We start from the raw sequence: 15,570 nt of genomic DNA, 5'->3' as shown, positions 1-15,570 counted from the left end.
TTATAGTAAAATTGGTCATTGACTCACTCCACACTAACTATATTTAACTATATATGGCATGCATTGGTTTATATAAAACACACACCCTACATTCCCCAGTGTGTCCCTCAAGACAGCATTAGTGCTGTCCTTGATATCAGCTGTGGAGATATTGTAGAGCACAAAGTGCTGCAGCAGCCAGTGTCAAGTTTTGCCAAATGCAACAGCTTTGTTCTTTCACTTCGATGAGCTTCTTAGCTTTTATGGTCAGCCAGAACCCCTCTTCCCTCATAATCAGTCAGTCTGAGGAAACGATAAACAATGTGCTTGTTGTGTCTATTTCTTGCTCTAACTTTTCAAAGTGCAGCACCGTTCCACTCTAAGAAGTGTAGTTAGAACAACTGCCCATTTTGCAATTTTCTCTCCAAATATTGCTGGACTGATTTGATGTTTTCTCTACGTTTCCTTGAGGCGTCAGACAATTGACTTGAAGCTGACACAACTTCTTATTGTTCAAGATTTCCTGTTTTCGATTTTGGGAGCCCACATGGGCTTCCTTATCCAAGGCACATTCTATTGTAAACTTCTTAAAAAAAAAAAACAAAAAAAAAAAACAAAAACAAAACAAATGGAATAACAAGGACTAAAATAATATGATGTCTAAAGTACAGAAGTAAATCAAGTAAAATATTAGCTAGTTTAACCTCAAATATTGCATAGATAACAGACTTAAAAACATAATCAGAGCAAGGAGATGTTCCAGTGTTCAGTAAGCTAAGGTCAATGAAAAGAGACGGGATCTCAAAATTTGAAATGAATGCATCCTGGTTGAAAATGTTTTGTCTTCAAACGATAGTGTTTCTATTTTTCTCTTTTGCAAACAAAGGTTCTTGACATTCATAGTGTACCCAGGTCTGTGTGGTACTTTTGACCTGTTATTGTGACCTGTGTACTTCAGAAAGTAGAACAGCTTCTCTCAAAAGACTTATTTCCTTTGCACACACTTCAAAAACATCCACTGACAAAACTGGCCTTGGCAATAAGAACAATGATTTCGAACAGATTAATGGGCAGACCACAAAGTGTATGATTTTAACCTAAATATGTCAAATATAACAATTTTCAATAAAATATTTCTTCTGTCTTGTTTTGTGCACTGAAGTGAAATGCTTCTCTGAAAACTATTAACAGGTTTTGCAAAATCTGGAGAGTAAAGGCAGAATAGTTGCATGTTGCAGACACAGTTTGGTGGAGCCAGCATAGGAAGCCAAACGGGAAAAAGGCAGAAGGCTAGGTCAACACAGATGCTTCAGATTCTTAAGCGCCAAAACCCAGTTATGAGTGTTCTTGGTGTGAGTGTGTACATCTGTACATAAATATTGCATGTGTGTCTGTATGTGGCTGCCCCTTGAAAGGCGAGCCAAGTAATTCACTGCAAGCATGCATACTATAACTTTACGTGTAAGCAGAATATTGTATGTCTCTCTCTCTCTCTCTCTCTCTCTCTCTCTCTCTCTTTCTCTCTGTGTGTGTGTAAATGCAAAGGAAATACCTCTGGCAGGGTGGACATGCAGGGTGGAGGCGTCTATCTGTACTCCTCAGACTTGACCATTGTATCCAATAGTCTTTGTTGTTCTGCTGTAATTATGAAATGTACACTGCAAATTTAGCAGTGTATATTTAACACTTTAGGAGTATATTGTACACCAATTTCGGTGTTTATTTGGGTCCAAAGTGTCAGTGTACATTCTACACTGTTTGCAGAGTTTTTTATCAACACTAATCTAGAGTTAACTGACCAACACTATGAGAGTAAAAATTAACTCTCAGAGCATATATTCTAAATATATTTCAGTGTTTTTTGGTCACTATAAAGAGTAAAAATCTAATACAACCCAGTGTTTTTTGGTCACTATAAAGAGTAAAAATCTAATATAACCCAGTGTATGTTGTTCACTACAAAGAGTAAAAATCTAATATAACCCAGTGTATGTTGTTCACTATAAAGAGTAAAAATCTAATACAACCCAGTGTATGTTGTTCACTATAAAGAGTAAAAATCTAATACAACCCAGTGTATGTTGTTCACTATAAAGAGTAAAAATCTAATACAACCCAGTGTATGTTGTTCACTATAAAGAGTAAAAATCTAATACAACCCAGTGTATTTTATTCACTATAAAGAGTAAAAATCTAATAAAACCCAGTGCATTTTGGTCACTATAAAAAGGGTAAAAATCTAATATAAAAGAAATTCAGCGCATTAAAAAAAACAATGACAGTATAAATGCAGGGCACCTCACATTTTATTAACATCCTGGCATATGCAAACACAGTTGTTATAATTCATAACATAATATTCATATTTGCAAATTGTATTACATTACAGTGACCTAAAGAATCGGTCTCTTCACATAAACACATGAACAGGAACGATATAGTGATCATCTCTGTCAAAGCCATAAGTTGTCTGCAGGTCAAATGGTTTAAAGAACTTAAGCTGCTCGACTTTCAGCAAAGATAGATTTCCCCCATCTCCCTCCAAGACATGGTAGGAATGAAAATGCTCTGCGAAGCCAAGTGTTTCAAAATCTTCAGTTACCAGAAAATATTGTCCGCCAAACCCAACAATGTTTTTTATTTGACTAAATGTCGGCATCCCCTCCTCTATTTTTGAACAAACCAAGAGACCTGGGCGATATTCTGTACCATAACAAGTGATCCAAGAGGCCACATCTACTTCTGAGTCAATGTTATCATGCGTCAAACTTTCTGCAATCATTTCACCATTTGCAAAGTTTGCAAGTTTCACTGTTTTCACAGGTCCACACTCAATACTTTTAAAAGGTAATGATTCCCAGTGGAATGCTATAGCCATTTGATGTTTTTGGGCAAGAGATTTTGTTATGTTTTTGAAATTTTTGACAGTGTTTTTGAAAAATTTATGTTTTGCCTCAAATCTCATTGCCCAAAAATGCAGAATGGGGCCTATTTTTCGAATTGATCTTGCATAATGGATCATGAAGTGGTGTTTGGGGATTAACCTGCGATTTGGGTACAGTACTTTGAAAAGACGATGATGATCAATAATGAGGTGTTTCAGACATATGGTCATGCCTTCACTAATGACTGGAGAAAATATGATATTAATAATTTGCAACAACAGCAGTAGCAGTCGCCAGTGTGCATTTCCTTCTTCCACAACATCTCCAAACATCAAGGGCACATTCCGGATCAAACAAAGAGTCTGAATAGCATTGAGACCTATTCCATTGCCAGTCTGTTCTAGGTTTACTCTAGTTGGGCGGTTCTTCCGCTCAAGATAACCATAGTTATATGAGTATATCCTATTACTTATGTCCTGGTGACATAGGATGTTGTTCTCTGAGAAGTATCCAAAAAGCAGTTTTATCTCCAATTGTGCCACTCCCTCCAGCACATCGTGCATGATATCAACTGCGTAATTGTCAGATACATTGAAGTACTCCAAATCATTGAGTAAGCATGTTTGCTTAACTCCAAAAAGTGAGGTCAATGTAGGGTTTTCTACAACATCCTTGCAGTGCAGACCATGTAGATCTTTACTGCGTAATGTTATGTTTGAATCATCATCACTGAAAATAGTTTGACACATTTCCTTGTCTGCCAAACAAAAGCGGCAGAAATAGTTTGCACTGAAAGATTCAACGTATCCAAGAAGTGTGTGTAAACCCAAGTTGTCCCCAGTTACTTGTGCTATTGTCCCATGTAATGGTTCATTCAAGAAGGGAACATGAATTCCTTGGGACTCGAGGATTTTAAGATCATGCACAAGAGGCTCCAATATTGCACTGAATCCATATTTTCTGACATCCTCACTATGAAAAAGTGAAAGAAGATGAATATTCATGAGAGCAGAATTTATCTTTGGTGACAGGTTTCTTAAAATAAAATAAATACTCCCAACCTTGTGGATACCATGCTTGGACCCGAGAGGATTTGCCATTTCAAATTCATCATAAAATAACTGTATTTGGAGAGAATTTTGTTTTTGCGAGAAGAGGGGGTGATTTTTAAAATAGGTGCCATCACAAAAATCTTTGTAGACCCCACTCTCTTTGCAAGGCTGGACTATATGGTTACAGATTGCTTTATTGGAAAATATAAATTTTAAAGTTTCCAATAAGGGCACATACACAAATTTGTCAGTTACAGGAACCTGGTCATATGTGCCTGAAGCTCGATTCCTTCTGGTGTCATACCTCACACCTAGGGGGATCTCAATGGGATCTACCACACCCCACTTGTCGTGGAAGTATTTTTTCCACTTTGCCTCTGTATTCAAATCGGTAAATGGATTTTCAATGCTCTTAAAGTAATCATGAAACTCATCCTGTATGTTCTCATCATCAGGGAGTAAGTTTGCAACATCTTCTTTTACATTTGAATGTAGTTCGTGTACCAGCTCTTCCAAGCTCTCAACAACTGATTTGACAGTGGTAGTTGCCACTCCACTGCTTTCAAGTTTAGCAATAATGGATGCACACATTTCTTTAGTGTTTCGCCTGTTGGCATTACTACTTGTTGAACACTCTGATTGCTCTACTGGACAACCAGAGGCTACACTTTGTTGATCAGACAGTTGAAGTGGAGGGGAGAGTGGCTCATCATAACTGTCAGCTGGAGTATTGTTTCCATGCTTCATATACAGATGCTTTCTAAAGCCTGAATAGGTCAAAAATTTCTGGTGGCATCCACCTTGATCACATGTTAGTTGAAACTTCTTACCAGGATAAAATGCATGTGTGAACTTTAGGTGCCGAACCAACTCTTTAACATTGCTGAATATGGACTTGCACACAAAACACCTTAACATTAACTCAGTTGAGGAGTTTAGATCTCATGTCCTTCACCCTTGGACTTTCATGACAGAGGCCCACATCGATGTTGTAAATGGTGGTCTGTACAAATGTGTACATGTTGTTAAGGGCCTGGTCATAAGAGATGCCGAAAACATAATGTGTTTTGAAAAGTTCATCAAAGGCAGACAGGGAAGACTTAGCCTTGCAGGGAAGGAGTTGCCCATCCACCACGATGTAGTAGTCATGAATACTGCTTTTTGATGTCCCAACTGCCAGGATGTAGGGCTGTCTCCCCTTGTCTGAGCTGGTCACCTCTTGAAGGCTACGGCAAGACTGTTTAGGAAAAAAAAGCAAACATTAACAGCATCCATTGCCTGACTAATTCAACCCTACTCTTATAGACCACTTAGTGGATACAGAACAGCAGCTCCATGTACAGTATCCTCATTGCATCCTAAATTGTGTGTGTGCAGTAGAAGGTTAGCATAGTGAATGATAACAGAAAGAAGAAAAAGAAGGGGAAAAAAAAACAAAAAAAAAAAACGCGCCCAACAAAAAGCAGTTAATTGCTGAGTGAGTGGAGCAATATGCCAAAAATTGAAATTAAAAGAAAAATTTAATGAAAGACTTTGTTCACCCAGAGGGAACTTCAATAATATTATATTAATAACAAATAGATTAAACAAAAAAAAAAAGGTTTTCAATGTGCTAAACCCTGGAGTCTCAAAGGAAAGATATTGGTGTTGACAGACAGACATTATTTATTTATCCCCAAAGGGAAACTGGGTTGTTACAGTAGTCCAGTGGCATAAACTAGGAATGAAAATAGAAGTAAAATATACAATATAAGTGGAATAAAAATAGCAATAAAATATAAATCCAGAGTGGAATAAAAATAGAAATAAATAACATATGAATATAGAGTGGGTTGGCAGATAAAGTGATGGAATAATAATCAACAGAATATAATAACAGTATGTGGTAATTATGGTAGCAGCATAGGTAAACTAGGAAAGGTCATATGTAAACTTGCGAAAACAGACAAAGCTTAAGTTGTCTTCCGATTTGCAGTTTCCGATTCGCAAAATGTGTAAAGGATAATTCCACAGAATTTTGGAGACTTGACGTGCTTTCCACATGGTCACCCCCCCTTCCCTGTTTTCCAACAGGACCAGGTCTTATGTGGTCTTGATGCAGGAAAATAACAAGAAATTAGGTTAATTTTCCATTTCATTTTCACAAATAGAATAAAAAGGCTTCACAAATAAGAAACTGTTTTTATAAATCTCCTTACAGTTTAGAAAATTTGAGTCCAGGTTTAAATAGTTTAAGTGCTGTAGTTTTTCAATTGGACCTGCTATAAAGCGGGCTGTGTCTCCAAAATTCTGTGGAATTACAATTAACGCATATGGGAAATGGCAGATTGCAAATCTGAAGCCAACTTCAACCTTGCCAAAATTAGGCAGAATGAGTATTTGTGTCAGTATGTGTATTTGCACCCATCATATTCCTGTATGACTAAACTCAATTGCAAATGATTTTTTGGAATATTACTATCAAAATTCCAAGCTCACTGACCTTGTGAAACTTGACAACGTGATCCACTGCTTCCCGGACGCTGATCTTCACAGGTCTCTTTTTCCCACCAGGTGGTGGAGGCAGGAGATAAACCAAGAGCAGCAGTGAGGCCATGTCACTATCCCAGCCTTAAGAAAGGGGAAAAATAGCACTGGGTGTAAAGCTCATGTGGGAGCCAAAAGCAACTTAAAACTTGTTATTTAAAAAGACAACAATAACTGAAAGTTACTTGGGACATCTTCATCTGGGTTCTCCTCTGCAGCATGGATAAGAGAATCAAGTGTGGGTGTCTTGGTGAGGTTCCGTGCTTCTTTTATGATTTTTGTCTTAAGGAATGTTCCCCACTTCTCCAGGAGCTTTGAAGAGGTCTCCTCTCCAAACAACATCTGAAAGTCTTGCAGGACCTGTAGATGAAGACACAACACATAGTACATTTGCCAGTTATGGTGAAAAACGTGCATTTGCAGTATATGCATCATGATGTTTGAATACTAGCATTATTTATCTTACACACATCATTTTGTTACTAAACTCACCAGTCCTTTTGTGTTCAGGAATCTTGGGAAGACAGTAAACACCGTGCTGGATTTCTCAGGATTATGAATCAATTTCTGTCTGTACTGGAAGGTTTGTCTCATTTTCATGAAGGTCTGCTCAACATCTGTGCTGTGCTTCAGTAGAGAAATGGCCTCCCTACACTGGTCTCCATCCAACTGATGAGCAGTAGTCACCTCTCTTTCAAACTCTGGTCCTCTTTCTTTTGTTTCCCTACTGGTGGTGGAGCTGCTGCTGCTGCTGCTGCTCCTCCTGCCAAGGCTAAATTCTCGCTGCATGTTTTTTAACTTCCAAGCAATGTAGCCCTCATTACTGCTGGCATCAAAAAAATGCTCCTAAACACAATCATAAATCTCGTTAAAGGCACATAGGCCTCTAGTGAAAACTCTAGTAAGACAAACAAACACAACGTTACTTTTGTATTTAATGTAACTGTATACTCACATATCCTTTTTGAGAGAAAGGATCTTTAAGTGATGGGAAAAGTCCAACAATCCCCATAGCATAACGGGTCCTGATGTCCATGGGTGGAGCATTCCTGAATGGGGGTATGGGAACACATTTTAGAATATTCATTCCAATTCAAAGCTATTTATCAGAACTTTAAAAACTCAAATGATACCAGAGGAAAAATGTCATTTTATCTTTGTGCCAGTTTCAATGTTGGTGGAGATTTGCTATATACTACAGAGAGGTTTCAAACTCTTCTCAAGACACACTGTAATAACAATCTGCCTATGACAAATTTGACCTATGTTGTAACTGAAATGATGGGGAGCACATGACTTGTTTTCTCATACAGTGAAATACTTACCCGTACTTCTCAACCATATCAGCAACAACAATGTTGACGAGCTTCCGTCGTACTTGGTCTGTAATTTCCCTTGTCTTGCTGTATTCTTTGAGTATCTTCTCCCCTCCTGCCTTTGTTTCCAGGACTGTTCTGATAAGCTTGGCAAGGAGCAAAGCAGACACAAATGTCAAACAACAATGAAGCCCAATAACCAACTACACTAAAACAATTTAACATTGTGCAAAAAATATACCTCAACAGCTTAAATTGTGGTATTACCTCTTTCGCCTCTATGCTGTCATCAATACGCAGCCTCTTTGGTGATGTGAGGGACTCCTCAGTCTCAGATGACTGTGATGAGAGAGACAGGGTGTCTGTACAGGAAGACTGTGCAGGGGACTCTGAGAAGGAAATATATTATGTAATTCATAATCTATTGTGATATAGATCAAGAATAGCACTGCTTTGGTTAATTGTTAATATCTAGCCGTTGTGGTCACTGTAGTTTGCATATTCTGTTCTTTCTAGCAAATATTTTCATGTTTGCTAACCCATTCCTGACTAGAAAAAGCTGTTATTGCATAACAGCATGTGTGAATGCTGTCATGCTGAATGATTGGAATAAAATGCTGAAAAGTGGCTGAAAAGTGGCTGAAGATGGTTAAAAAAGGCTGAAATGTCTGTTGAATAAGTATTTATTAAGCTGAAGTGAAAAGTTAAAGTATTTAAAGCTCAAAGTGGAGTTAAAAGGTGCTGAACTGGTTTAATGTAGAATAAATCATTGTAAAAGACAGAAAGAGCTGAAACAGAGTTGAATTGGCAGCATAACCACAGTCCATGTAAGTGAGCAGCAAAGGACATGATTAGAGGACAGACAGAGGAGGAGAGATAGAGGAGGACATGTGGCCTGTTGTAATGAGAAGGACAAGGGGGGGACAGGAGAAGAGGACAGAGGGACATGCCTGGACTCAATAGGAGGCCAAAACCAGGTGAGAAGTCCATAATCTGGATCAATAAAACTGAATGAATTAGGTCAAAGGTCAGCTGTCTGCTCACAGCTGAGAGCAGTCAGTGAGTCGTCATGACAACGGCCCCTCACTCAGCTGACAAACAGAGAGCAGAACTGCACTGATCCAATCACTTTGCGCACCTCCTGAACAACTGTTCATTAAAAGAGAACTATAAAAGTTATCCAAATAATTTTTTCACCGTGAGCGCCAGGAGGGTCTGGGGAACGCAGGGATGTGGTTTATTTTACTGTAAAGTGAACAGAATTTAAATGGTGACAAGTTAAAAACACATGAGAAATGCATTTTCCTCTTAGAATCCAGATTTGAATGGAAGTCTATGGGAGCAAAAGTAGACTTTTCCTTGCTTGGAGAGGCATAGCTCGAGATCTGTAAATCCCAGCTCTGTCATTCTTGGTTCTCTTCGAAGCCAACTAAAATTCCTCCGTTTTGATGTATAATTTATGTCTCTACGATGAAAGTTGTAGGAGTTATGAGAATTTGTTTGGAGTAGTGGAACAGGCTGAAAGGTTAGAGTGAGGGCTAGAGTGGGAGCGAGTGGAATGAACATTCTAAAAGTTATTGATTTTTAAACTGCCATAAATCAATAACGCTAAAAGATATCAAAAAGTTGAATAGAAGTTTAATAGCCCAATCCCTTGTGAGTTGTTTAAAGTTTGAATGGTGTTTCTAGCTGAAAGTATGCTGAAGTTCTAAGAGCTGAAAGAGCTGAAAGTTTTGAAGGAGTTGAAGGCTGAAGAGCTGAAATCCTATTGATTTCAATGGGAGCTGAAGATCAATAAATGATCAATAACTTGAAAAGTTGAACAGATATCAAAAAGTTGAATAGAAGCAGGAATCTCCTGAAGGAGCTGAACGTTTTGATACCAAAATTGTTGAAATCGGCTGAAGCTAGCTCAAGATGTTGAACGTCAAAAAACGGCGGAAGAATAATAATAATAAGAACTAGAAAAAGCTGTTATTGCATAACAGCAAGTGTGAATGCTGTCATGCTGAATGATTGAAATAAAATGCTGAAAAGTGGCTGAAGATGGTTAAAAAAGGCTGAAATGTCTTTGTTGAATAAGTATTTATTAAGCTGAAGTGAAAAGTTGAAGGATTTAAAGCTCAAAGTGGAGTTAAAAGGTGCTGAAAGGGTGAAAGGTTGAACTGAAATGTGCTTAAGATTGCTGAAGATGGTTGAAAAGAGCTGAAACATGGTTGTTGAAGAAGTATATATGAAGGTGAAATGAAGAGTTCAACAATTTAAAGCACAAATTGCTGTTTAAATGTAGTTAAAATGGTGGAAAGTTGAACTGAAATGTGCTTAAGATTACTGAAGATGGCTGAAAAGGGCTGAAATATGGTTGTTGAAGCAGTATATATGAAGCTTAAGTCAATAGTTGGAAGGATTTAAAGCACAAGCAGGTGTTGAAATGTAGTTAAAAAGGTGGAAAGCTGAACTGAAATGTGCTTAAGATCGCTGAAGATGGCTGAAATATGGTTGTTGAAGAAGTATATATGAAGCTTAAGTCAGTAGTTGGAAGGATTTAAAGCTCAAACTGGTGTTTAAATGTAGTTAAAATGGTGGAAAGTTGAACTGAAATGTGCTTAAGATTACTGAAGATGGCTGAAAAGGGCTGAAATATGGTTGTTGAAGAAGTATATATGAAGCTTAAGTCAATAGTTGGAAGGATTTAAAGCACAAGCAGGTGTTTAAATGTAGTTAAAAAGGTGGAAAGCTGAACTGAAATGTGCTTAAGATCGCTGAAGATGGCTGAAATATGGTTGTTGAAGAAGTATATATGAAGCTGAAATGAAGAGTTGAACAATTTAAAGCACAAGCAGGTGTTTAAATTTAGTTAAAAGGGTGGAAAGCTGAACTGAAATGTGCTTAAGACAGTTCAACATGGCTGAAAATGGCTAAAGTCTGCTTCCTTAAGCACCAGCTGAAGTAATCATGAAGCTGAAGTCAATAGTTAAAGGATTTACAGCTGAAAGTGAATATTAAAGGTGCTGAACTGGTTGAATATAGAACAAATGATTGTAAAAGGCAGAAAGAGCTGAAACAGAGCTGAATTGGCAGCATAACCACAGTCCATGTAAGTGAGCAGCAAAGGCCTGAATGAGAGTACAGACAGAGGAGGAGAGACAGAGGAGGACATGTGGCCTGTTGTCATGAGAAGGAGAAGGAGGAGACAGGAGAGGGGGACAGAGAGACATACCTGGACTTATTAGGATGACCAATCCAGGTGAAAAGTCCATCATCTGGATCAATAGGACTGAATGAATTAGGTGAAAGGTCAGCTGCCTGCTCACAGCTGAGAGCAGTCAGTGAGTCGTCATGACAACGGCCCCTCACTTAACTGACAAGCAGAGAGCAGAGCTGCACTGTTCCGATCACTTTGCACACCTCCCGAACAACTTTTGTTTAAGAGAAAACTATGAGCGTTATCCGAATAATTTTTTCACCGTGAGCGCCAGGAGGGTCTGGGGAACGCAGGGTTGTGGTTTATTTTACTGTAATGTGGACAGAATTTAAATGGTGACGAGTTAAAAACACATGAGAAATGCATTTTCCTCTTAGAATCCAGATTTTAATGGAAGTCTATGGGAGCACAAGTAGACTTTTCCTCGCTTGGAGAGGCATAGCTCGAGATCTGTAAATCCCAGCTCTGTCATTCTTGGTTCTCTTCGAAGCCAACTAAAATTCCTCCGTTTTGATGTATAATTTATGTCTCTACGATGAAAGTTGTAGGAGTTATGAGAATTTGTTTGGAGTAGTGGAACAGGCTGAAAGGTTAGAGTGAGGGCTAGAGTGGGAGAGAGTGGAATGAACATTCTAAAAGTTATTGATTTTGAAACTGCCATAAATCAATAATGCTAAAAGATATCAAAAAGTTGAATAGAAGTTTTATAGCCCAATCCCTTGTGAGTTGTTTAAAGTTTGAATGGTGTTTCTAGCTGAAAGTATGCTGAAGTTCTAAGAGCTGAAAGAGCTGTAAGTTTTGAAGGAGTTGAAGGCTGAAGTGCTGAAATCCTATTGATTTCAATGGGAGCTGAAAATCAATAAATGATCAATAACTTGAAAAGTTGAACAGATATCAAAAAGTTGAATAGAAGCAGGAATCTCCTGAACGAGCTGAACGTTTTGATACCAAAATTGTTGAAATCGGCTGAAGCTAGCTCAAGATGTGGAACAACTAAAAACAGCGGAAGAATAATAATAATAATAATAATAATAAGAATAATAAAGAAAAACAGGAAAACTATAGTGTGAATGCTTAACAGCATTCACACAATAATAAAGAAAAACAGGAAAACTATAGTGTGAATGCTTAACAGCATTCACACAAATATCAGTTTAGTAGCTATACATTAAACTGAAACCCTGATATATGTTCACTAGGGCTAGGCAACAGCAATCTTTAAACTGCAGGGGGCACAATGTTTGGCCAAGAGAAACAAAAATAAAGAAATAAATTGTTTAGTATATATCCCTGCAAAAAAAAAGCACCTTGTGCACAATTTCTTACCGATCACTGAATGGGCATCAACAATAGTCCAGAGAATGTCTGATTTTTCTTCTATGACATCACTGAAGACTTCTTCATCAACCTCTGTTCCCGTTTCATCCGTTAGATACATGCTGGTGTCACTGGGAATCCCAAACTTCTCCTTAGCTGAGAACATTTGTAAATGTATTAATATAAATGCACTAAAAACTTTTTACTGATGTGCTATGGCATCCCATTAACAAGTCTCACTGTTTTATTATGTACTGTGAAACAGTACATAGTAAACAACTGAAAAAAAAAATAGAAACCAGTAAAGAAGTAAATTAATAATATATTAAAATAATAATAGCAATAAAAACTGAATACCCGATTAATCATTTTTCTTCGATTACAGTGTTTATAATTTTGAGAAGGCAATATTTTAAACATGATTAAAATCAGATTAATTATCCAGCCCTAGTTTAACCAATAAAAACATATTACCTTCTTTCAAGATTGCAGAGTAAGAGATTCCATTTAGTTTGATGTACTTCTTCTTTCTTTGATACTGAACTTTGAAGAGCATTGCTGTTTTTGTTCCTTTAAAATAAAAAACAATCACAACAGAGAGTTAACATTACTTATCTTATACACCTTGTACTTAAACTGAAATACCTTATTGTATTTATCTAATTTACATAATAGTGTGTAGTTGTTGTGTGGAATGATGTTTGTTCTCTAGCAGTTCGGGATCTTCCCCATTTAGGCCGATGTAAACATGACTCACACAAACTACACCGGTTGCTTATCCACTAAAACACATACATGATGCTTAGATCGCACGTTCTTGACAAGAGAGGCCTCAGTACCAGGAACGCCTATCAACACACACGTATGAACGTTCAAAGATGGCGCGCTCCGACGAAGGAGGCTAAGCTGATCAGCCCTGCCCTGCATTAGAACTAACATGACACTGTTAGCTTTGGTCGGGTGATTTTAATTTTTGGAGCCCAAACCGTTAGCATGTTTTACTACCTGGGTGCGCGTGCACTGCTGCGTGACGCTGGTTGCATCAGTGGCCGCCGTGGCACATGCGCGCCTGCATCGTATAAAAGTATACTAAATTATGTCGTTGCGAGTAAATTATGGACGCTACCCACTCAGGACACATGGATTACATTGAACTGAAAAAAAAAAAAACTGAAAGTGTTCCAGAGTGTAAATCAGCATGAGGGTGAGTAGAAAATGAAGGCACATCATTCTGAGGGTGAAGTATTCCCTTAAACACTAAACCCATCACTCTCACACATAGAAAACACTCACTATTTTATAAGCGTACATGTTTCTATATGTGGGGCGAGCAAGTCTGAAGCAAGTTGGAAGCAAGCTGAGTAGCAAGTTGACATCCCTCCACGTCGGTTGCAGACACAAACCCACTTCGCTTAGCAAAACTAAGCTAGCAATAGCGCCTCCAGACAAACACAAAACATGCACTGACACAAAAGAAGGCGTCTGCCCCCTTACCTATCACTACTACGCAAGACCATGGGACGTGAATGCAATTACGAATCATTGTTATCCAAGCACAACTTGGCATCTAAATAACATGTCGCAAAGTAAGTGACAACATTACTTTCAAAGCGCGTTGCTACTCCGCCCGCTGTGGCAAGGAGGGAAGGTAGCCACATTCCCTGCACTCAGGTGCTGCATGCGCATAAAACACAGGTGTACGGTAGAAAGCAGAAGCATGAACTACATACACGCGCCAAGATGGTTTTGCGCGCGGTGAATCCACCCCGCTTGGTTAGCTAACCCGAGTTCAATAGCTAAGGCTAGCTTAGGACGCACCATCTTGTGTTTGTAGGCATGGCGGTGATTTTTTTTCTTTTTTTCTAATGACTGAATAGACGAAAGAAAGAACTAACTATTCGCGCTTTATTATGGCATTCAAAAATCGAATTTCACTCTAAATATTTTGCCTCCAGATGACTGCTAATTCATTGTCATCCATACCCAGATTAACCGCACGAAGTTAAAACACAGATACCCGAATAAACACGGTACAAAATAGGCATTCATGACTGTCTAAACTATTTCAAGCAAGTGACAGTGATAAAAGTAAGCAATTTCTTACTTGGTATACGGTGCAAAAGTCCTCCGTGTCCGTCAGCTTGCAACAACGATCCGCCAAAAAATAACGGCTCTCAGCTGGGTGTGGCAAAATGTAACGTACAGCGACGTCATCACGTCGGATTGTCGAGATGCGGACCGAGGAGACTCAATCAATAAATGCACACTGTAGGATTACAATGAACTCTACAAAAACTACACCAACACCACACCAATAATTAACACCACAAAGTGTCACCTGTTTACATACAGACAGAGTGCAGTACACCCATTCAACTCTACAGTGTTAAAAATCTACTCTGTTAAGGAAAACTCTGGAAATTTAACACTATTCAATTTGCTGTGTATTTGTTGTTAAAGTGATGGCCATTTGCTTAATGACACTACCAGACAAAGACATGGCTCCGTAGGTCTCCAGTGGCCAAGTTCAAAAAGAACAATATTACTTCCTAAGACACAACAGTGCAAAAACAATGAAATGCATTAATGCACCGTTATGTGTACAAAGTGGTTTAAATGAGGAAATAAAAACATAAGATTTTTCTTTAGCAGGAGAAAAAGAATGACTGCTATTTACTTTAAAAATGTACAGTGTGATATATACTGCAGCATCCTCCAGTTACAACTCCAGTTCATTTAACCTTAAAACAGATGTTACATTTATATATATATATATATATATATATATATATATATATATATATATATATATATATATATATATAAATCATCTAGGTTAGTTTAGATTTAGTTGTTTTCTGTGGTTTTGAAAACTTGCAGCACAACCAGAATTGTCCTCAGCTTCATCATTTCATCAGAGAACTTCACGCCTCTCCTTGACCGTATTACTCTAGAAGCAATTTATTTTGCTATCCTCAAGTAAAAATTTTACTCCATTCAGAAAACCTTTTTATGGGTCAGCTGATAGATTTTGCGGAAATGCCGCTCTAACTGTGTGAAGCGATAAATTTACCGCAGCATTTTTGTGGGTGTGTTTTTAGTGGTTCTGACTTTTTGTTGTGGTTGTTGTGGTGGTGAAGGAGGTGTTGAGTTTGTAGCTGAGAGCGTCTGGAAGTAAGACTGGCAACAGAAGCAGGAGGTCTAAGAGACTTTGTGAGAAAGTTTGTATTAAATTCCTATTTCCCTTCATTGTGTGGTGAGTTGGCCTGGTTCCACACGCACTGAGTTTA

At 38.1% G+C, this 15,570-nt stretch overlaps 1 protein-coding gene across 3 annotated transcripts; it reads right to left on the bottom strand.

Moving 5' to 3' along the window:
• Nucleotides 1–4,838: 4,838 nt before the first annotated feature.
• On the bottom strand, nt 4,839–14,723 carry LOC121653604. 3 transcript variants are annotated; one of them, XM_042007184.1, is made up of 10 exons: nt 14,385–14,723; nt 12,755–12,850; nt 12,290–12,436; nt 8,026–8,147; nt 7,768–7,904; nt 7,398–7,491; nt 6,935–7,288; nt 6,628–6,802; nt 6,399–6,526; nt 4,839–5,153 (listed from the first exon to the last, which is right to left on the bottom strand). In XM_042007184.1, the coding sequence occupies exons 2-10, from the start codon at nt 12,834–12,836 to the stop codon at nt 4,839–4,841; spliced, it is 1,554 nt and encodes a 517-aa protein (XP_041863118.1). In that variant the 5' UTR covers nt 12,837–12,850; nt 14,385–14,723. The 3 variants fall into 3 exon arrangements, with proteins under 3 accessions (XP_041863118.1, XP_041863120.1, XP_041863119.1); XM_042007186.1 differs by lacking the exon at nt 6,935–7,288; XM_042007185.1 differs by lacking the exon at nt 14,385–14,723 and having other exon boundaries at nt 12,755–13,612.
• Between the last annotated feature and the right edge of the window lie 847 nt (nt 14,724–15,570).

Source organism: Melanotaenia boesemani, chromosome 14 (assembly GCF_017639745.1).
Source record: "Melanotaenia boesemani isolate fMelBoe1 chromosome 14, fMelBoe1.pri, whole genome shotgun sequence".
Classification (NCBI taxonomy): Eukaryota; Metazoa; Chordata; class Actinopteri; order Atheriniformes; family Melanotaeniidae; genus Melanotaenia; species Melanotaenia boesemani.
Note: the sequence above shows the minus strand (reverse complement) of the source record. Positions and strands in the feature narration are given on the sequence as shown.

Bases quoted from the DNA above. Each gene is read 5' to 3' on its own strand.
- LOC121653604 (XM_042007184.1), bottom strand. From the start codon at position 12,836: ATGCTCTTCAAAGTTCAGTATCAAAGAAAGAAGAAGTACATCAAACTA. The intron at 7,289-7,397 runs GTGAGTATACAG...GATTGTGTTTAG, and splicing joins CTTTCTCTCAAAAAGGATAT to GAGCATTTTTTTGATGCCAG. The intron at 6,803-6,934 runs GTGAGTTTAGTA...CTTCATCTACAG, and splicing joins TCCTGAACACAAAAGGACTG to GTCCTGCAAGACTTTCAGAT.